This window comes from Anomaloglossus baeobatrachus, chromosome 8 (assembly GCF_048569485.1).
Source record: "Anomaloglossus baeobatrachus isolate aAnoBae1 chromosome 8, aAnoBae1.hap1, whole genome shotgun sequence".
Classification (NCBI taxonomy): Eukaryota; Metazoa; Chordata; class Amphibia; order Anura; family Aromobatidae; genus Anomaloglossus; species Anomaloglossus baeobatrachus.
This window is the reverse complement of record NC_134360.1, coordinates 183553191-183576744: the sequence shown is the minus strand read 5'-3', so window position 1 is coordinate 183576744 and position 23554 is coordinate 183553191. Positions and strand designations below refer to the sequence as shown.

General features: G+C 48.4%; 1 protein-coding gene across 1 annotated transcript in view; it reads right to left on the bottom strand.

Moving 5' to 3' along the window:
• Positions 1-23554, bottom strand: part of SLC71A1 (solute carrier family 71 member 1) — an 80598-nt gene that overhangs the window by 29481 nt on the left and 27563 nt on the right. The window contains exons 4-7 of the mRNA XM_075321011.1: positions 21923-21985; positions 19978-20105; positions 19777-19891; positions 9710-9928 (exon numbers count right to left, since the gene is read on the bottom strand). Of these exons, the coding sequence (XP_075177126.1) occupies positions 9710-9928; positions 19777-19891; positions 19978-20105; positions 21923-21985 (525 nt within the window). The remainder of the gene's footprint in view (positions 1-9709; positions 9929-19776; positions 19892-19977; positions 20106-21922; positions 21986-23554) is intronic.

The following is a 23554-nucleotide window of genomic DNA, read 5'->3' as shown; positions in this document are numbered from 1 at the left end:
GAATTACTTAATTGACAAGATGGTAGAGTTGACAGGAGAACATTATACATTAAATTAGGACATACACAGCGGGTAAACTGAGAAGTAGAAGAAATAAAGTAGACATTCACCTTGATGATGTAACACTAATGTTATTGTACATTCCCATAGCAGTTGGCACAAATGATTTCCTATATTTTTCCTTCTTACACCTCAGAAGGATTAGCCGGTTACTGACGGTCTCTTCTGTCTCATGAATAGCTCATATAATGGATGTGCATTATTATTCATAATCGCCATAAACTTTTTCATAGTTCTTCTCTCCACTACCTCCTCAAAAGAGTCCAGATTGCAGCCAGCAGCGGAGCTTGCCTTCTTGATAAGCTTATTCAGCTTATTAGCATCAGAGACCCGCACACTACTACCCCAGCATATGAACTAACGGGCACAATTAAAGTAGTCGTCTCGTTTTCTATCCTCAGAACACCGCTTCCCAGCTTTTTGATTGCCAGGGATGGGGGACAGTGCGCTCCAGAAAACTGACATTTTGGACTAGTGGCATGGTTGATGTCCCCGAACTGTGTCCTCCACAGCTGCTTCACTGGTTTCAGAGCAATGACTACAGGCTGTATAGAAATAAGCTTGCAAGTGCACACTCCTTGCCTTGGAGACTGACCACTTCTGATAGACTACAGAAGTGGCCGCAACCTAAACCATGAGCAGTGATCTATAGAACAAAAGAAGGGAATTTTGTTTACTTACCGTAAATTCCTTTTCTTCTAGCTCCTATTGGGAGACCCAGACAATTGGGTGTATAGCTTCTGCCTCCGGAGGCCACACAAAGTATTACACTTTAAAAAGTGTAACCCCTCCCCTCTGCCTATACACCCCCCCGTGCATCACGGCTCCTCAGTTTTGGTGCAAAAGCAGGAAGGAGGAAACTTATAAATTGGTCTAAGGTAAATTCAATCCGAAGGATGTTCGGAGAACTGAAAACCATGAACCAAAAGAACAATTCAACATGAACAACATGTGAACACAAAAGAACAAACAGCCCGAAGGGAACAGGGGCGGGTGCTGGGTCTCCCAATAGGAGCTAGAAGAAAAGGAATTTACGGTAAGTAAACAAAATTCCCTTCTTCTTTGTCGCTCCATTGGGAGACCCAGACAATTGGGACGTCCAAAAGCAGTCCCTGGGTGGGTAAAAGAATACCTTGATAAAAAGAGCCGACAACGGCCCTCCTCTTACAGGTGGGCAACCGCCGCCTGAAGGATCTGCCTACCTAGGCTGGCATCCGCCGAAGCATAGGTATGCACCTGATAGTGTTTCGTGAAAGTGTGCAGACTAGACCAGGTAGCTGCCTGACACACCTGCTGAGCCGTCGCCCAGTGCCGCAATGCCCAGGACGCACCCACGGCTCTGGTAGAATGGGCTTTCAGCCCTGAAGGAATCGGAAGCCCAGAAGAACGGTAAGCTTCAAAGATCGGTTCCTTGATCCACCGAGCCAAGGTTGACTTGGAAGCCTGCGACCCCTTACGCTGGCCAGCGACAAGGACAAAGAGTGCATCAGAACGGCGCAGTGGCGCCGTGCGAGACACGTAGATCCGGAGTGCTCTCACTAGATCTAACAAATGCAAATCCTTTTCACATTGGTGAATTGGATGAGGGCAAAATGAAGGTAAGGAAATATCCTGATTGAGATGAAAAGGGGACACCACTTTGGGGAGAAAGTCCGGGACCGGACGCAGAACCACCTTATCCTGGTGAAATACCAGGAAGGGGGCTTTGCATGACAGCGCTGCAAGCTCTGACACTCTTCGGAGTGACGTAACTGCCACTAGAAATGCCACCTTCTGCGAAAGACGTGATAGAGAGACATCCCGCAGCGGCTCAAAAGGTGGTTTCTGAAGAGCCCGTAGAACCCTGTTGAGATCCCAGGGTTCCAGCGGCCGCTTGTAAGGTGGGACTATGTGGCAAACTCCCTGCAGGAACGTGCGGACCTGCGGAAGCCTGGCTAGACGCTTTTGAAAAAACACGGAAAGCGCCGATACTTGTCCCTTAAGAGAGCCGAGAGACAAACCCTTGTCCATTCCGGATTGAAGGAAAGACAGAAACGTGGGTAAGGCAAACGGCCAGGGGGTAAACCCCTTATCAGAGCACCAGGCTAAGAAGATCCTCCAAGCCCTGTGATAGATCTTGGCTGACGTTGGTTTCCTGGCCTGTCTCATAGTGGCAATGACCTCTTGAGATAACCCTGAGGACGCTAGGAGCCAGGACTCAATGGCCACACAGTCAGGTTGAGGGCCGCAGAATTCAGATGGAAAAATGGCCCTTGAGACAGCAAGTCTGGTCGGTCTGGGAGCGCCCACGGTTGACCCACCATGAGGTGCCACAGGTCCGGGTACCACGACCTCCTCGGCCAGTCTGGAGCGACGAGGATGGCGCGGCGGCAGTCGGACCTGATCTTGCGCAACACTCTGGGCAGCATTGCCAGAGGAGGGAATACATAAGGCGGTCGAAACTGCGACCAATCCTGAACTAAGGCGTCCGCCGCCAGAGCTCTGTGATCCTGAGACCGTGCCATGAATGCCGGAACTTTGTTGTTGTGCCGAGACGCCATGAGATCGACGTCCGGCGTTCCCCAGCGGCAACAGATCTCTTGAAACACGTCCGGGTGAAGAGACCATTCCCCTGCGTCCATGCCCTGGCGACTGAGAAAGTCTGCTTCCCAGTTTTCTACGCCCGGGATGTGAACCGCGGAGATGGTGGAGGCTGTGGCCTCCGCCCACAGCAGAATCCGCCGAACTTCTTGGAAGGCTTGACGACTGCGAGTGCCGCCCTGGTGGTTGATGTACGCGACCGCCGTGGCGTTGTCCGACTGTATGCGGATCTGCCTGCCCTCCAGCCACCGATGGAACCCTTTTAGGGCTAGATACACTGCCCTTATCTCCAGAACATTGATCTGAAGGGAGGACTCTGTCGGAGTCCAGGTTCCCTGAGCCTTGTGGTGGAGAAAAACCGCTCCCCACCTTGACAGACTCGCGTCCGTCGTGACCACAGCCCAGGATGGGGGCAGGAAAGATTTTCCCTTCGACAGAGAAGTGGGAAGAAGCCACCACTGAAGAGAGGTCTTGGCTGCCAGAGAAAGAGAGACGTTCCTGTCTAAGGACGTCGACCTCTTGTCCCATTTGCGGAGAATGTCCCATTGGAGTGGACGCAGATGAAACTGCGCAAAGGGAACTGCCTCCATTGCTGCCACCATCTTCCCCAGGAAGTGCATGAGGCGCCTCAAGGGGTGTGACTGGGCCCGAAGGAGAGATTGCACCCCTGTTTGCAGCGAACGCTGTTTGTCCAGCGGTAGCTTGACTATCGCTGAGAGAGTATAAAACTCCATCCCGAGGTAAGTCAGTGATTGGGTCGGAGTCAATTTTGACTTTGGGAAATTGATGATCCACCCGAACCTCTGGAGAGTCTCCAGAGCCACGGTCAGACTGTGTTGACATGCCACCCGGGAGGATGCCTTGACTAGGAGATCGTCTAAGTACGGGATCACCGAGTGGCCCTGAGAGTGTAGGACTGCCACAACGGATGCCATGACCTTGGTGAAGACCCGTGGGGCTGTCGCCAGGCCGAAAGGCAGTGCCACAAACTGAAGGTGTTCGTCCCTGAAAAAACGAGTCGGAGGACGAGAGCTGAACTCTATCCTGTAACCGTGAGACAGAATGTCCCTCACCCATCGGTCTTGGACATGTGGCCACCAGGCGTCGCAAAAGCGGGAGAGCCTGCCACCGACCGAGGATGCGGTTTGGGGAGGCCGAAAGTCATGAGGAGACCGCCTTGGAGACGGTGCCTCCGGCGGTCTTTGGAGGACGTGACTTAGACCGCCATGCAGAAGAGTTTCTCTGGCTCTTCTGTGGCCTGTTGGACGAGGAGGATTGGGATCTGGCTGAGGGCCGAAAGGACCGAAACCTCGCTTGAATTTTTCGTTGCTGAGGTCTCTTTGGTTTGGGCTGGGGTAAGGACGAGTCCTTTCCCTTGGATTGCTTAATAATTTCATCCAATTGTTCGCCAAACAGTCGGTCGCCAGAAAAAGGCAAACCGGTCAAGAACTTCTTGGAAGCAGAGTCTGCCTTCCATTCGCGTAGCCACATGGCCCTGCGGACTGCCACCGAATTGGCGGATGCTACCGCTGTACGGCTAGCCGAGTCCAGGACAGCATTCATGGCGTAGGATGAGAATACCGACGCCTGAGAAGTCAAAGACGCTACTTGCGGAGCCGAGGTACGGGTGACCGCATTAATCTCAGACAGACAAGCTGAGATAGCCTGGAGTGCCCACACTGCTGCAAAGGCTGGGGCAAAGGACGCGCCTATGGCTTCATAGATGGATTTCATTAGGAGCTCTATCTTCCTGTCCGTGGCATCCTTGAGCGTTGAACCGTCAGCCACTGCTACTACGGATCTAGCCGCCAGTCTAGAGACTGGGGGATCCACCTTGGGACATTGAGCCCAACCCTTAACTACGTCAGAGGGGAAGGGGTAACGTGTGTCATTAAGGAGTTTAGTAAAGCGCTTGTCCGGGAAAGCCCTGTGCTTCTGGACAGCATCTCTGAAGTTCGAGTGATCGAAGAAAGCACTCCGAGTACGTTTGGGAAACCTAAACTGGTGCTTCTCCTGCTGTGCGGCCGACTCCTCTATAGGTGGAGTTGGGGGAGAAAGATCTAGCACCTGGTTGATGGACGCTATAAGGTCATTTACTATGGCGTCCCCTTCAGGTGTATCAAGATTGAGAGCAACGTCAGGGTCAGAGTCCTGGGCTGCGACCTCCGCCTCATCCTCTAGAGAGTCCTCAAGCTGAGACCCCGAACAGCGTGATGAAGTCGGGGAAGATGCTAAGCGAGCCCGCTTAGCCGGTCTGGGACTGCGGTCCGTGCCGGAGTCCTCCACGTAGTAACTAGAGGCCACCCCAGGAGCACGCTTCGTCGCAGACCGAGATGGGCCTGGGGGCGATCCCGCAGTGCCCGGGGCCTGTGTAAGGGCCGGTCTGGACTGCAAGGCTTCTAGTATCTTAGCAGACCATTTGTCCATAGACTGAGCCATGGATTGTGAAAGTGACTCAGAGTTTCTCAGCTAAAACTGCAAACTCTGTCCCTGCCACCTGGACAGGGGAAGCCGGCGGTTCTACCTGGGCCGAGGGTCCCACCAGTGCCCCAGGCTCCGGCTGAGCGAGTGCCACAGGGCCCGAGCATTGCTCACAGTGAGGGTAGGTGGAACCAGCAGGTAGCATAGCCGCACAAGAGGTACAGGTTGCAAAACAACCCTGTGCCTTGGCACCCTTGCTCCTTGTGAACGACATGCTGTTGTCTCCCAGGAGCGTGATCACTGAGGGATATATAGCCACAAGCTAACAGTACAGCCGAACCGAGAAAATGTATACAAATATATATATATATATATATATATATATATATATATATATATATATATATATATATATATATATATATATATATATATATATATATATATATATAGTTCGGCACTCTATGGGGCCCAGCACCGGGTGACCGGTGTGGCTTACCGACCGCTCAAGCGGTGTGTGGCCACCAGATTCCCTGCCTCGGGTCTCCCAGAGATGCTGCCAGAATTCCTCCACCGGCAGAATGTGCTTAAAACATGGCTGTCGGCGTTCACAGGGGAGGAGGGAGCCGTGGGCGTAACTACAAAAGTGCGGGAATCTGGTGCCCCAGAGTGATTAGTGAGGGGGGCGGAGGACAGCTAAGTGTGCTCCAGCCCTCACTGTCGGCGTCAGACCGACCGTCCCGCCCTTACCCCTGACTGGCAGGCCCGGGGGCGGGAGTTTAATGCACTAGGCCGCAAAAGCCGGGGACTAAAGTTAAAACCGCGGCCGGCAAGCAGGTGCGGTCGGCGCGGTAGTCCCGGTCTCATACCAACACCGCAGTCGCTGCAGCGTCTGAGGCCAAGGTGCTCCATGCACCGTCCCCAAGGGGACACAGAGTACCTGTAGATGCAGGGCCCTGTCCCTGATGATACTCAGTCTCCTGTCCGTCAGAATCCCACAGGGGCTGCGGAGGGAGCCCGGTCCCAGTGCCTGGATGACCGGATAGGATCCCACTTCTCCCAGAGCCCCTAAGGGATGGGGAAGGAAAACGGCATGTGGCTCCAGCCTGTGTACCCGCAATGGGTACCTCAACCTTAACAACACCGCCGACTTAGTGGGGTGAGAAGGGAGCATGCCGGGGGCCCTGTTAGAGGCCCTCTTTTCTTCCATCCGATACAATCAGCAGCTGCTGCTGACTAAAATGGGAGCATGAGTGCATGTGTGCCTCCTTCCACACAAAGCATAAAACTGAGGAGCCCGTGATGCACGGGGGGGGTGTATAGGCAGAGGGGAGGGGTTACACTTTTTAAAGTGTAATACTTTGTGTGGCCTCCGGAGGCAGAAGCTATACACCCAATTGTCTGGGTCTCCCAATGGAGCGACAAAGAAACCCTCAACTCTTGAGAATCTTGATAACAAGTGCAATGTTTGTTTTTACAAGCACTTTGCAATGTTATCTCATTATAATCATGAAAATATGCCCTTCATCACATATGTAACCTGACACTTTGCTTGACACTATTTCGGCCAGCATAAAACATTTGCTGCTCTAGTTCAGTGTGAATAACGGTCTGATCCTGCGACATTTTGCTTGTATAGGTTTCTAGCGTAAAAGCAGAATGCATCACTTAGAATGTGGCTGTCAGTTTTGCAGTCAATGGCAAATATCACGTAAGCAAAAATAGGCTGACAATGCGTACACTAAACCGAGCAAACAAGACCAGCTCACAAAAATGTACGGCAAATGCTGAAATAGCTCATTTTTGGCAGAACACTTGTGTGTACCGGTCACCTAACTATATCCTTTGTAAGGACCTGCCACGATTCTCAGAAGTGAACAGAGCAACCCCAAACCATCTCTATTCATTCTGCTCTTAGATATTGAGGCCAGGGAGAGGTGTGGGTCCCACAAGTGATACTTGTATGCATCTGTAAGATATTAACAGGTACATTAGGTTGGAAAAATGACTATGTAACAAGTATCAAAACAGAAAAAAACAACAACACCCCTTTAAATAGGAGCTGTGCAGGACTAACACACTCATGGCTTACCCTTAGAACAGACCAACATGATCTCGATGGGGGCCCAAGGCTCAATCAGTTGATATCTGCTGTGGCAGAGGGCAGATGTCAGTAATGTGGCTACTGCACATTTACATTTATCTCCCATTAAAGTTAATTTATTTTTATACCGCACTACTCTGCCTCAGCCACATCAATTTGTTAGTCCTGGACAACCCCCCATTTAGCGATAGTCCCTTTAAAGGGGTATTTTGGCTGTGTTCACTTCTGCATCAGGAGGCAAGTGAAGTCACGTCTGCTGAATAGGTGAGGTTTACTATTCCTGGCGAGCGTGCACGGGACACGACAGGCATCGACAAGCGTGACATCACCTGGGGAAGTGAGAGGACTACAAGTCAATGCAGAGTGCCACTAGAGCTTTGCACTCAGCATAATGCACCCAAACATTGTCCACTACCCGACATCAGCTGATCTCAGGTAAAAGTAGGCCTGAGTATGAGGTCAACACAATGAATGATTACACTCTGTCAGATATAGCACTGCTAGAAGAGTTATGGGACCTTTTGTGGATTACGTAGAACCTAGAGGGGTGTTTGGGGGGGGGGGGGTGAATAAAGTGGTGAAAGGATGCTTTTTCATCTTTTTTCTCAAATAAAGTATTTTTTGGCTGTTTCTATTTACATTCCCTTACAGATTAGTAACGGGGGTCTCAGAAGCCTGCCAGCACTAAGCTAGAGCTTAGAAGCAGCTGTGGGCTGTTATTAACTCCATATTACCCCAATTGTCACCACAATGGGGCAACGGGAAGAGCTGGGCCCAGCGCCAGAATTGCCCCAGAGCTTCTGGGGCGGCTGTGGGCTGCTATTGTTAGGCTGGAAAGGGACAAAATAACTATGGCCCTTCCCACCTTAATATCAGCCCCCAGTTGTCTACTGTACCGCTGGTTTTAGAAAAATGAGGATGACCCCAAGTCAATCGGTTCTTTTTTGTTTGTTTTTTTAAATAAAATTAAAAGTAAAAAATGCGTGGGATCCCCTTTATTGTTCATAACCAGCCAAGGTACAGCAGTCAACTGAGGGTTGCAGCCTGCAGCTGTTCCTGTGCTGGATATAAAACAATGGAGGATCCCACATTTTTTTATCCCCCCCCCCCCCCAAAAAAAAACAAAGAAAAAAAAACTAAACCAGCTGCCCAAGCTATCTATCCCTCTACCGGGGTATTCTGTTATTTCTTATCTATTCTACATGTTCCATCTACTCTATTTTTACTATCTATTTTAGCTATCAAATATTCTATTTTTTTCCTCCTTTAAAAAACGCATTAACATACGCGGCAAAAATGTGCCGTTTTGTTGCCAAACCAAAAACGCAGCGCGCGCACATATCCTTACAAATATTTTATTTAATGTCATTCATTTCAATAGCATTAAGGGGAACATGTCACATGGAAAAATGCTATAAACGTGCAGATATAGGGTTAATCTGCAGATTAATAACATTCTGAACCTACCCGGTGCCTGCACATTAAACAGTGGTGCTGGGAGGATACTCCTCCACGCAACATTCCAGTTTCAGTCACGGAGGCAGAGAAAGCACCTGTTCAGTCAGTGCTCGGTGTATGGAGAGCGGCAGCTGTAACCGCGCTCCCTGCACTGACTGACAGCACTGGCCTAATGTAGAGCTGCTGTCAGTCAGCGCGGGGTGTGTGATTTCAGATGCTGCTCTCCTTACGCTGAGTGGTGACTGAAAACAGAACCCTGCCGGGAGAATTAGGTTCATTTCCACCCGGCATCGGGGTTTAATGTGAAGGCACTGGGTAGGTTCAGAATCCTATTAACCTGCAAATTAACAGCATTTTTCCACGTGACAGGTTCCCTTTAAATATGAGAACAAAGTGCAGATATCAGCATCAGTTCTGAGCTTTGAAGAACACAATATATGGTTTTACAGGTTGTATAATGTACATTACATAATAGGAAGGGGGGGGGGATTTTTCCATTCTGAAAGGAAACGAAGATATAAATATTGCAGCCTGCGTATAAATCAGCAGATACGCCTCATTCTCTGGCCACATTCTCACCGCTGGGAGGAAGTGACTAATATGGCTGCTTCAATGGCTACCAATTAACACAGCAAGTGCATTGTTGGAGAAGGAGAGAAGGAAATACAATCCTTGTTATCGCCCTTATGTTGTGGGAAAACTTTACTATTACACACAACAATCAATGCAAGGAAATAGGAGACATCCTCTACTAAAAAATATTGATGGTAACGCAGTACGGGTCAAAAAAGTGAATGGGCAAAATCTAGGGGAGACCTGTATACAGACCTCCAAAAAGCCGTGTGTACGTCCGTTTTTTGTATGTCCGTATGTCAAACGGTATTAATATTAACAATAAAGGTCAAATCCAGTTTCTACAGTATGTTAATAATTGTAATGGAACTGTAAAAAACCCAGAATGCAAACTATATGAGGTGTGGTGTAGACTCTGTATTCTTTCATGGCTTTTAAAAGGCAAATGGACTCACCCATTGTCTTTCTAGAAAGCATCTAACAGACAGGAATATATACAATGCTTTCACTTACAGCAAATGGATCTGCTTGCTCCCAAGAAATTGGAGCCCCCCAAGATGCCGGCCTCATTTTCTCTGGCAGAGACTCTGGAACAGCCACGAGGATGAAGCAAATGTCGAGCAGCGCAATGGCCGTGGCCAGCAACACCACAAGAGAGTCCCCATACGCGTGACTCAAGTAAGCTCCGATGGCAGGACTAGTGACCAAACTAGCTGCAAATGTGGCGGAAACCTGCAAAAGTGCAGCAAAGGTTAATACAGCAGTGGAGGCCTATATATAGTCTGTAATCACTCTACAGCTGTTGGGGGCAGTAAACACGTCAGCACACTGTAAAGCCTGGAAAGATTCAGGTTACCAAACTCTGACATGTATAGTTAAAGCTGTATGAAACAACATTACTGCAATCATTCCCGGAATAACCCTGAACAGTTTTGTTCAAATCTCAGGAAATCAGTTTTAGCAATGAAACCACAGCCCTGCTAATGTGCGATAAGGATCTGTAACTCGCAGGGTGTTGCACCGATCATATTCCACTCACATCCGGACACTGCGGAGTCTCAGCAAAGGCCACTGCTTCTACCATGTTTACATGGGGATTTGCTTTGTTGTCTTTGCAGAACACGTGAAGTTTCCTATGGAAATAAGTAGCAGAGGCCGGGAACATCGCACAGAAATGGACTTTCCACTGTACAAGCACAAGTAGAAGAGACTAAAAAATGGTTTCCTAGAGATTTATAGGCTCAGGGTCTGCTGTCAATTTTCAAAATAGGAGCAATTGAGAAAAAAAATATATTGTGTGTGTAATATATATATATATATATATATATATTACACACACAATATATTTTTTTTCTCAATTGCTCCTATTTTGAAAATTGACAGCAGACCTGTATATAAGATACATAAATTTGGCCATGATTAATGCACCGAGTAGATAACACAGTAGTATCCCTCGGGGGTAGTGCCAACTCCGGAAGGCATATCAGAAAGGAGAAAAGGAGATAAGGCCCAAATATGATTCAAAGATATAATTTTTATTAATGGTGGTTAAAAGACGATATAAAACAGTACAAATAGACATACAAGACATGGAATAGGTCGCCAATGGTGTGGGAAGGGAGAGAATATTCCTTTATGAATGGTTAGGAAGGGTAAGGAAAATGCCAAACAGAACCAGCCAAAAAAGTAATTTAATGTATATATAGCAATTGGAAAAAAAAAATAAATAATTTATAATATATATTATATATATAATAATAATAATAATAATAATTTTTTTAATATATATACCGTATTTTTCGCTTTATAAGACGCACCTGATTATAAGACGCACCCCCAAATTTGGTGAAGGAAAAGAGAATTTATTTTTTTTTTAATGTTAAATGGGGTCCATCTTATAATGCCAGTGTCTAACAAATCATATAGGGTATATGTCCCTCATAGCCCCCATCCTAAAATTAGCCCCCCTTAATCTGGATATGTCCCCCCCTATATTGAATGACACGTCCCCCTGTGCTGCCCATGGCCCCTATAGATGGCACACCTCCCCTGTGTTTGATATGGCTCCCATACTGCTGCCCATGGCCACTATAGATGGCACATCTCCCCTGTGTTTGATATGGCCCCCATACTGCTGCCCATGGCCACTATAGATGGCACATCTCCCCTGTGTTTGATATGCCCCCCATACTGCTGCCCATAATAAAATAAAACACTCTTTCCTTATCTTCTCAGCGCTGTAATCCCTTTTGTCTCCCTCCGTGGGGTTGAGCTCCGGCCTCCTCCACTTCCTGGTTCTTGCTGCCGGTCATGTGATCGGCACGGCAGAGTGATATCATCTCTGCGTGCCTTATCACAGACCGCAGCAGCAGCAGACGACCGGGAGATCAGCGCTGGAAGTAAGTAAAGCTTTTTTCTTTTTCGCTCCTAATTGGGAGACCCAGACAGTGGGTGTATAGCTACTGCCCTCTGGAGGCCGCACAAAGAACTACACTTAAAAGTGTAAGGCCCCTCCCCTTCTGGCTATACACCCTCCCGTAGGAGTACAGATTCCTCAGTTTTAGCTTTGTGCGCAAGGAGGTCAGACACGCACGCATAGCTCCATTGTTTTTAGTCAGCAGTAGCTGCTGACTATGTCGGATGGAAGAAAAGAGGACACATATAGTGTCCCCAGCATGCTCCCTTCTCACCCCACTGTATGTCGGAGGTGTTTGTAAGGTTGAGGTACCCATTGCGGGTACGGCGGCAGGAGCCCACATGCTGATTCCTTCCCCATCCCTTTTTACAGGGCTCTGGGTGAAGTGGGATTTACTGGTCTCCAGGCACTGAGACCGGGCTCCATCTACAGCCCCTGGACAAGATGCTGGATGGAGCGGAGTACATCAGGGACATGGCCCTGCATCCTCAAGGTACTCTGTGTCCCCGTGCAGGCGCTCACACCGCAGCATGCTGGGTGTTGTAGTGCGCCGGGGGACATCAGCGCTACGGCGCTTGTGCCATGGCCTCATTCAGCTTAGCTGAAGCAGGCACACTTCCTGGAATCGGTCGCGCCGGCCGCTGGGACTGCGGTGCGGCTGGCACTTGTGGTGCGCCGGGGACTTCAGCGCGGCCCGCGCTTTTACGGCGGCCGCGCTGATAACTCGAGTCCCCGGCTTTTGCGGCCTGCTTCCGTTTGTTCCCGCCCCCGGACCTGCCAGTCAGGAGAGGGGCGGGACGCTGGCCACATCTAGAAATCGGTCATGCCGGCCGCTGGGACTGCGGCGCGGCTGGCACTTGTGGTGCGCCGGGGACTTCAGCGCGGCCCGCGCTTTTACGGCGGCCGCGCTGATAACTCGAGTCCCCGGCTTTTGCGGCCTGCTCCCGTTCGTTCCCGCCCCCAGACCTGCCAGTCAGGAGAGGGGCGGGACGCTGGCCAGTGCATCAGCGCTGAGGGCTGGAGTCGTTTTTACATACTCCAGCCCTCACAATCGGCACAGAGGGGACACTGTTTCCCGCACTTTTGTTTGGGAACTCCCACGGACCGCCCCTCTCCACAGACGCCGGCAGCCATTCCTGCTGACACGCTGAGCTGCAGAGGGGAGCCGGGGAGACCCAGACAAGGAATTCTTCGCCTCTTACCCGCTATTCAGCGGGTGGTAAGCAGCCCTCAGGGCTCACCCCTCTTGTGCCAGTAGTATTCTTAGTATTTTGTTGCTACAAATACTTGGTATTACATAGCGCTGGTCGCCCTTTGGCTATAGACTCTCTCACATTCAGAGAGCCAGCAGCATGTCGTCCGCAAAACGCAAGGGTGCCAAAGCACAGACATTATATGCTTCCTGCACCGCATGTGGGACTTTTCTACCGGCAGGCTCCACGGACCCCCATTGTGTGCAGTGCTCGGCCCCTGCGGCGCTTGCACAGCCGGGGCCTCTGCTGGACGTGACCCAGGGTGTACCACCTGTGAATGCTGTCCAGGTGACAGGCACTGAGTTTGCAGCCTTTGCTGACAGAATGTCTCTCACTATGTCACAAATTCTTGACACATTGCGAGCTAGGCCTGTACTTCAGGCCACGGACACTGTGCAATCATTGCCCCCTGGTCCCCCTCAGCTCCAAGCTCCGGGACGGGCATATACACCTCAGGGTGAAGACTCTGACTCGGACGATGGCCCCGGGCAGCCTAAGCGGGCTCGCTATGACGGGCCTTCACATTCATCTCAATGGTCAGGATCCCAGCGAGATGAATCTATGGGTGATGAGGCGGACGTAACTGATCAGGATTCTGATCCTGGAACCGCTCTCAATCTAGATACACCAGATGGTGACGCCATAGTTAATGATCTTATATTTAACATCAATAAGATGTTAAATATTTCCCCACCAGCTCCTCTTGTGGAGGAGTCAGCTTCGCAGCACGAGAGAATCCATTTCAGATACCCTAAGCGTACTTTAAGCACTTTTCTGGACCACGCTGACTTTAGAGACGCAATCCAGAAACCCCACGCTTATCCTGAAAGGCGTTTTCCTAAACGGCTTAAAGATACACGCTATCCTTTTCCCCCTGAGGTGGTCAAGGGTTGGACCCAGTGTCCAAAAGTGGATCCTCCAATTTCCAGGCTTGCAGCTAGATCCTTGGTTGCAGTTGAAGATGGAGCGGCACTTAAAGATGCCACTGACAGGCAGATGGAGCTCTGGCTGAAATCCATCTATGAAGCGATTGGAGCGTCATTAGCGCCTTCTTTTGCAGCCGTATGGGCACTCCAAGCTATCTCAGCCGGGCTTGCGCGAGTTGACTCCGTCACACGTGCATTTGCCCCGCAGGTAGCACCATTGACCTCGCAAATGGCGGCATTCGCGTCGTACGCGATTAATGCTGTTCTTGACGCTACAAGCCGCACGGCAGTGGCGTCAGCCAACTCCGTTGTTTTGCGTAGGGCCCTGTGGTTGAGACATTGGAAAGCAGATTCTCATTCCAAGAAGTGCTTAACCAATTTGCCTTTTTCTCGTGACCGATTGTTTGGAGAGCGTTTGGATGAAATCATCAAACACTCCAAGGGTAAGGACTCATCCTTACCGCAACACAGACAAAACAGACCCCAACAGAGGAAGGGTCAGTCTGGTTATCGGTCCTTTCGAGGACCGGGCAGGTCCCAATTCGCATCGTCAAAAAAGACTCAAAAGGACCAGAGACGCTCAGATTCTTGGAGGTCTCAGTCACGCCCAAAAAGGGCAGCCGGAGGAACCGTTGCCAAAACGGCGTCCTCCTGACTTGAGGTCTCCGATTCCCACACCCGCGGTCGGTGGGAGGCTTTCCCACTTTGGCGACATCTGGCTGTCACACGTCAAAGACCGTTGGGTGAGGGATATTCTGTCTCACGGGTACAGGATAGAGTTCAGTTCTCGTCCGCCAACTCGTTTCTTCAGAACTTCTCCCCCACCAGACCGAGCCGATGCTCTGTTGCAGGCGGTGGCCGCTCTAAAAGCGGAAGGAGTGGTGACCTCCGTCCCTCTTCAGGAACAAGGTCACGGTTTTTACTCCAATCTGTTTGTGGTCCCAAAAAAGGACGGATCGTATCGGCCCGTCCTGGATCTAAAGTTGCTCAACAGACACGTAAAAGTCAGGAGGTTCCGGATGGAATCCCTACGCTCCGTCATAGCCTCAATGTCTCAAGGAGATTTTCTAGCATCAATAGATATCAAAGATGCGTATCTCCACGTGCCGATCGCACCAGAGCATCAGCGTTTCCTACGCTTCGTCATACACGACGAACACCTGCAGTTCGTAGCGTTACCTTTCGGTCTGGCAACAGCCCCCCGGGTCTTCACCAAGGTCATGGCAGCAGTAGTAGCTGTACTGCACTCGCAGGGTCACTCGGTCATCCCGTATCTAGACGACCTGCTTATAAAGGCACCCTCTCAAGAGGCATGCCAACACAGTCTGAAAGTGGCACTAGACACTCTCCAGAGTTTCGGGTGGATTATCAACTTTCCAAAGTCTCATCTAACCCCGACCCAATCTCTGACTTATCTTGGCATGGAGTTTCATACTCTCTCAGCGATAGTGAAGCTTCCACTGGACAAGCAGTGCTCGCTGCGGACTGGAGTGCAATCTCTCCTTCAGAGCCAGTCGCACTCACTGAGGCGCCTCATGCATTTCCTAGGAAAGATGGTAGCAGCAATGGAGGCAGTCCCGTTCGCGCAGTTTCATCTGCGCCCTCTACAATGGGACATTCTACGCCAATGGGACGGGAAATCGACGTCCCTCGACAGGACTGTCTCCCTCTCTCAGACTGCCAAGGACTCTCTGCGTTGGTGGCTTCTCCCCACCTCATTGTCACAGGGAAAGTCGTTCCTTCCCCCGTCCTGGGCAGTGGTCACGACGGATGCGAGCCTATCAGGGTGGGGAGCGGTGTATCTCCACCACAGGGCTCAGGGGATGTGGACTCTGGAAGAGTCCACCCTGCAGATCAATGTTCTGGAAATCAGAGCAATCTATCTTGCCCTGCGAGCCTTCCAACAATGGCTGGAAGGCAAACAGATTCGGATTCAGTCGGACAATTCCACGGCGGTGGCGTACATCAACCACCAAGGGGGAACACGCAGTCGCCAAGCCTTTCAAGAAGTCCAACGGATTTTGACGTGGGTGGAAAGCAGAGCGTCCACCATATCCGCAGTTCACATCCCAGGCGTGGAAAACTGGGAAGCAGACTTTCTCAGTCGTCAGGGCATGGACGCAGGAGAATGGTCCCTTCACCCGGACGTGTTTCAGCAGATCTGTTGCCGCTGGGGGACGCCGGACGTCGATCTGATGGCGTCACGACACAACAACAAGGTCCCAGTTTTCATGGCACGGTCTCACGATCACCGAGCACTGGCGGCAGACGCCTTGGTTCAGGATTGGTCGCAATTCCGACTCCCCTATGTGTTCCCACCTCTAGCATTGTTACCCAGAGTTCTCCGGAAAATCAGGTCCGACTGCCATCGAGCCATACTCGTCGCTCCAGATTGGCCAAGAAGGTCGTGGTACCCGGATCTGTGGCATCTCACGGTAGGCCAACCGTGGACACTACCAGACCGTCCAGATTTGCTGTCTCAAGGGCCGTTTTTCCATCTGAATTCTGCGGCCCTGAACCTGACTGTGTGGCCATTGAGTCCTGGATCCTAGCGGCCTCAGGTTTATCTCATGAAGTTGTTGCCACAATGAGACAGGCTAGAAAACCATCCTCAGCTAAGATCTATCACAGAACGTGGAAGATATTCTTAGCGTGGTGCGTGGCTCAAGGGTTTTCTCCCTGGCCATTTGCATTGCCAACTTTTCTTTCCTTCCTGCAGTCTGGGTTGGAAAAAGGCTTGTCGCTTAGCTCTCTTAAGGGTCAAGTCTCCGCGCTATCCGTATTCTTTCAGAAGCGCTTGGCACAGCTTTCTAAAGTACGCACTTTTCTCCAAGGAGTTTGTCATATCGTTCCTCCTTACAGACGGCCATTGGAACCCTGGGATCTGAACAAGGTTCTCATTGCTCTCCAGAAGCCGCCTTTCGAGCCTTTGAAAGAGGTTCCCCTTTCTCGGCTTTCACAAAAGGTAGTTTTTCTTGTGGCGGTCACGTCTCTTCGAAGAGTGTCCGAGCTAGCGGCGTTATCTTGCAAATCTCCCTTCCTGGTGTTTCACCAAGACAAGGTAGTACTGCGTCCAATTCCAGAGTTTTCTCCCAAGGTGGTTTCTTCCTTTCATCTCAATCAGGATATCACTTTACCATCTTTGTGTCCGCATCCAGTTCACCAATTTGAAAAGGGTTTACATCTGTTGGACCTGGTGAGAGCACTCAGGATTTACATTTCTCGCACGGCGGCTCTACGCCGTTCTGATGCGCTCTTTGTCCTAGTCGCTGGTCAGCATAAGGGATCGCAAGCTTCCAAATCCACCCTGGCGCGGTGGATCAAGGAACCAATTCTTCACACATACCGTTCTGCTGGGCTTCCGATTCCATCTGGACTGAAGGCCCATTCTACCAGAGCCGTGGGTGCGTCCTGGGCATTGCGGCATCAGGCTACGGCTCAGCAAGTGTGCCAGGCGGCTACCTGGTCGAGTCTGCACACGTTTACCAAACACTATCAAGTGCATACCTACGCTTCGGCAGATGCCAGCCTAGGTAGACAGGTCCTTCAGGCGGCGGTGGCCCACCTGTAGGAAGAGGCTGTCTGACAGCCCGTTCATGTGGTATCTTTTTACCCACCCAGGGACTGCTTTTGGACGTCCCACTGTCTGGGTCTCCCAATTAGGAGCGAAAAAGAAGAAGGGAATTTTGTTTACTTACCGTAAATTCCTTTTCTTCTAGCTCCAATTGGGAGACCCAGCACCCGCCCTGTTTGTTCTTAGGGTTTCGTTTTTCGGGTGCACATGTTGTTCATGTTGTTTCTTAAGTTCTCCGATCATGTTATCGGATTGAATTTGTTTTTGAAACTGTTATTGGCTTTCCTCCTTCTTGCTTTGGTACTAAAACTGAGGAATCTGTACTCCTACGGGAGGGTGTATAGCCAGAAGGGGAGGGGCCTTACACTTTTAAGTGTAGTTCTTTGTGCGGCCTCCAGAGGGCAGTAGCTATACACCCACTGTCTGGGTCTCCCAATTGGAGCTAGAAGAAAAGGAATTTACGGTAAGTAAACAAAATTCCCTTCTTTATTTTACTATGGGCAGCAGTATGGGGGCCATATCTAACACAGGGGGGAATCATGTGCGATCAAAGGGAGCACAGGCAGATATAATATGCCCCGCTGCCCCAGCCCATCAGCGCGATGCGGTTTCAGCACCACGCTGATGGACAGCGGCTGTGCATATTATATGAGCGGGAGCAGGATCTAACGCTGCCGCCCGCAGCACCCCCTACTTTCCCCCAAAATTTGGGGGAACAAAAGTGCGTCTTATAAAGCTAAAAATACGGTGTGCATATTATATATAATATATATATATTATTTTATTCTTATTTTTTTATTTTAAAATCGCTACCATTTTGTATAAAGCCCTCTGTATGTTACCTACATACTAATATATATATATATATATATATATATATATATATATATATATACACACACACACACACACACCGTATATATATATACATACATATACATTTTATATACTGTACAGACACAGACACACACATATACATATACATATATATATATATATATATATATATATATATATATATATTACACACATGCATACATACACACATGTGAAGCTAAAAATAAATCAAACTTTGCTATGAATGGCACTTAACCCCTTCACTCTCAGGCAATTTTCCGTTTTCCGCTCCCCTTCTTCCGAGAGCCGTAACTTTTATACTTTTCCGTCAATCTTGCCATCTGAGGGCTTATTTTTTGCAGGACGAGTAGTGATTTTGAATGAAACCATTAGATTTACCCTATAGTGTACTGGAATACGGTAAAAAAATTCCAAGTGGGGTGATATTGCAAAAATAAGTGCAATTGCACGATTGTTTTTGGGGTATTTTATTCACAGTGTTCACTATATGGTAAAACTGATGTGTCGGTGTTATGCCTGAGGTCAGTACGAGTTCATAGATACCAAACATGTGTAGGTTTACTTTTATCTAAGGGGTTAAAAAAAAAAAAAAAAAAAAAAAGGAAATGCGCTTTGGCACCATTTTCTGAGACTCTTAGCATTCTCATTTTTGGGATCTGGGTCTCCGTGGCAGCTTATTTTTTGCATCTTGAGCTGGCTTTTTTTATTTATACAATTTTTGTGCAGATGCTACGTTTTGATTGCCTATTATTGCATTTAAAAAAAAATTGTGGCGACAAAAAAAACCCCGGAATTTTGTGGTTTAGAATTTTTTTCTCGCCACGCTGTGTACCGGATCAGATTATTTGATTTTATATTTTGTTAGACCGGACATTTCTGAATGCAACGATACCAAATATGTGTATTTTCAATGGGTCAAATGGGGGGGGGGCGGGGGGGGGGGGAATTGAACTTTTAGGATTTTTTTTTATTTTTCTTATTTTTTAAAACATTTTACATTTTTTATTTTATTAGTCCATCTAGGGGACTCCATGGATCCACTGTCTGATCACTTGTGCATTTCTGTTGATCAGAGCTGCACATCTCTGCTCAGCAGAAATGCAGTGTTCCTGTGAGTGCTGGCCCTCTTTTGGCTCTAAGAGGAAATACATCATGATAGCGACAGGAGTCATCACAGGACCTGTGTGATGTCATACCCATGTGACCTGGTATCCAACTTTGTTCGCTGAGGCCCCACACCTTCTGGTCACATGGGTATGACCTCACACAGGTCCTGCAACAAAGTGAATCGTTTGCATAATACTTATGCTAATTCTAACAGAGGGAGGGGATAACTAACAGGCCCAGTCTACAGAGCAAAGCAGAAAAGAAGCCTCCGCTCTGTTGACAAAGCCATTGATCACCGGCAGGAGTGGTCTGTGGCTGCTCCGTGTCGGCACAGAATGGAACTGTGCGCTGTAGGTAGCAACTACCTGCCCGATCGTGCTTAGGCACATTTTTTTTTGTTTGTTAAATTCCCAGATATACCCTTTAAAGATCTAGAGTTTACATACCAGTCCGTATGCCATGCTTCTCTCATGCTCCTGCGTTATATCCGCCACATAAGCAAATACCACAGAGAAGGTAACCGCGAATACACCAGATACAGAAATGACTGCAAAGTACCACCTAAAATAAGAAAAAGACAAATATAATGCTCCATAGAGGTCTACATATAGACAGACTGACAAGTACACAGAACAGTCACTACATACCAGGGACTAATCTTCATCAGTGGTATAGGAGCACATGTGAAAAACACAGTTAGCAGCAAAAAAGACTTCCTCCCCCAAACATCAGAGAGCGCCCCTATCAAAGGAGCACTGAGAAAGGACAATAACCCCTGAAAGAAGCAGATGGAAACACATTAGTAGTAACTTTTATAACGTAACTTCAGGGTTGCATTATAATGCCAGTACACTGCCCGATTATTATCAGGGAGCACTGACCACTGAGTACATCCTACTCTGACCCTCAACATTGGCTCAGGATGGGACCTGCTCCGAGTTTCACCCATCTCGTTCTTGAATCTGTGACTTTCACGGACGTGTGAAAAAATCTGAGAATCTCTGGGCTGAATCCAGTCTGATAGAAAAATCACATACAACTCAGATGTGTCTGGGATGTAACAATTCACCTTAAAAGAAAACGTAAACCTGACCAATCATAAAAATGGAAGAAATATACGCCAAAGTTCAGGGTTCAAACAAACAGAAGCCAGTCCTGTTCTCTAGATATACAGTATATCACAAATGTGAGTACACGCCTCACAATTTTGTAACTTTAATATCTTTTCATGTGACAAAATTGCACATATGACATTCTGATTCAATGTAAAGTAGCCAGTGTACAGCTTGTATAAGTGTAAATTTCATGTGCCCTCAACCAAAGGTCACGTACTCAGCATCATATCTAGAGGTCGTCTTTTCAAAATAGACGTATGAGTGTTGCCAGCATTGCTACAGAGGTAATAGAGGTGGGGGGAATCAGCCTGTCAGTGCTCAGACCATACGCCGCACACTGCACCAAATTGGGTCTGCATGGCTGTTATGCCAGAAGGAAGCCTCTCCAAAGAGGATACATAAGGAAGCTGAAGCAAACAGACTAAGGACATGGATTGCTGGAAGCATGTCCTGTGGCCTAATGTGACCAAGATAAACTTATTTGGTTCAGATGTGTCAGCTGTGTGTGGCGGCAACCAGGTGAGGAGTGCAAAGACAAGTGTGTTTTGCCTACAGTCAAGCATGGTGGTGGAGTGTCATGGTTTGGGGCTGCACGCTGATGGCTGTGGGAAGCTACAGTTCATTAAGGGAACTATGAATGCAACATGTACTGTAACATACTGAAGCCAAGCTTGATCGCTCTGTACTTTCAGAAACTGGGCCGCAGGGCAGTACTCCAACATAACGACCCAAACATCTCCAAGACTATCAGTGCCTTGCTAAAGAAACTAAGGGTAAAGGTGCTCGACTAGCCAAGCAGGTCTCCAGACCTAAACCTTATTGAGTATCTGTGAGGCCTGCTCAAACTGAAGGTGGAGGAGCACAAGGTCTCTAACATCCACCAGTTCTGTGATGTCGTCACGGAGTGTGGAAGAGGATTCCAGCGCCTCCTGTGAAACTTTAGTGAACTCCATGCCCAAAAGAGTTAAGGCAGTGCTAGAAAATAATAGTGGCCATACAAAATATTGACACTTAGAGGACACAATTTGACCACTCTCACTTAGGGGTGTACTCACTTTTGTTGCCAGCAGTTTGGACATTAATGGCTGTGTGATGTGTTATTTAGAAGGCACACCAAGTTTACACTGTTATACAAGCTGTACACTGACTACTTTTACATTGTATCAAAGTGTCATATCTACAGTGTTGTCCCATGAAAAGATATAATAAAATAGTTTAAAAAATGTGAGGGGTGTGCCCACTTTTGCAATATACTGTATAGCCGACACATGGAGCCATATTATATTCGGATTCATTCAGCTTTGACTAATCTATTGGCACGGCCAAGAAAATTATTCCGAAGCATCTTTTGTGGGAACTCTACAGTGCACTGATCCACTGAGAAATATCACTCAATTTTCAGTTTATTCATATATTATTCAACAAGAGGAAATGGACAGCACCGAGATGACAAGTGCCAGAGGCGCGTTCACATTACCTTTACTCCCTGGATGAGTCCATTCATAAGAAACGTGTGCTTTGGGAAGGTCTCGTGTAAAACCTGTACAGGTCACAGACAAACGGTGTTAATGTACAGAGCCGGCTATGCACACGTCACATTGCTAGCATTATTACAGGAAGAGGCTGGGAATCATCTTGTGGTTTTCGAGCATCTGCTCTCCAGCAACCACAGAAAGTCACTAATTGCACAGACTATTAGGGTATGTGCGCACGTTGCTTTTTACCTGCTTTTTACCTGCTTTTTTGCTGCTTTTTCTTCTGCGCTGTTTAATGCCAAAATGGATGTGTTCTTCTATTCAAGCAAAGTCTATGGGAATTTGGGTTTCTTGTTCACACTATGTTGTTCAAAATGCTGCCTTTTTGTGGCAGAAATTTGGTCAAAAACTCAGCTTTTCAAAGAAGCAACATGTCAATTGTTTTTGCCATTTGGGTTTTGCACTGCAAAGCTGAGTTTTTGACCAAAGTTCTGCCACAAAAAAGGCAGCATTTTGAACAACAGTGTGAACAAGAAACCCAAATTCCCATAGACTTTGCTTGAATAGAAGAACACATCCATTTTGGCATTAAACAGCGCAGAAGAAAAAGCAGCAAAAAAGCAGGTAAAAAGCAGGTAAAAAGCAACGTGCGCACATACCCTTACATACACACTGATGGGAAACAACATTGTGTGGCCGCTGCCCTGTACAGGATCCTGAATCTACATTATAAAAATATAACTACTGAAATGAGTTATACAGAATTAGAACAAGACGGCCATCTTATTCCGAAAACCTGTCTGCAGGCTGAATGTATTGCTGCAGCTCACTTTACAGTCTCCATTGAAGAGACGAGTTGTCGTTTTTTGGCAGACACCAAGGTTTTATTTTATTAGGTACAACCTCTTTAATAGCTACATGCTAGGGCAATGTAAGCTACATGCGAGGGCAATGTATACTAATCTACGCAGAACCGAAAAGATAGGAGGTAGGAATTCACTCAGCTACTGCCCCGCAGCAGCAGGATATGAGCCTACTAGGGATCCGAAGCAACATCCATAGACAGAGGAGTGTGCAGCAGCAATACACATGGCCAAAAATCACACTACAGTGCTCAAGACAAAAGAAAAAAAAGCCTAACAGGCCCCCCAAAAAACATTTAGGAACCCAATTAAAATTTTAGTCTCAAAATCGAATGTAGCTTACTGGGGTTGGTGGAGAGAGATCACAGGAGGCAGGGGAGATGATGCAGTTAGCGTAGCGTCGGGCACGGTGGTGCAGGCCCGGCACGGTGGCCTGCGCGGGCATGGTGGCGCGGACAATGAAGCAGGGGCCAACATTCTGAAAATTATGGCGGTGTGGGCTTCAAATAATGGTGTCCGGAGTCAGCACATGAGCAAATTGAGCTCTTGGCTTAAGATCTCATCTGCGCACGCACCACCTCCGGCCCATTGATTCCCTGCAGTGGGCTTAAGGAAAATAGTGCTCAGAGGTGGCGAGTGCGCAGAGGAGATCTCTGCTTGTCATTGAGCTGAGAGCTCCATTGGCACACACCAACTCCGGGCACCATTTCTTTGAAGCCTACACTGCTGACAGCTTCTGGATACTCCTCCCGCCTCACAGTGCCCACAGCG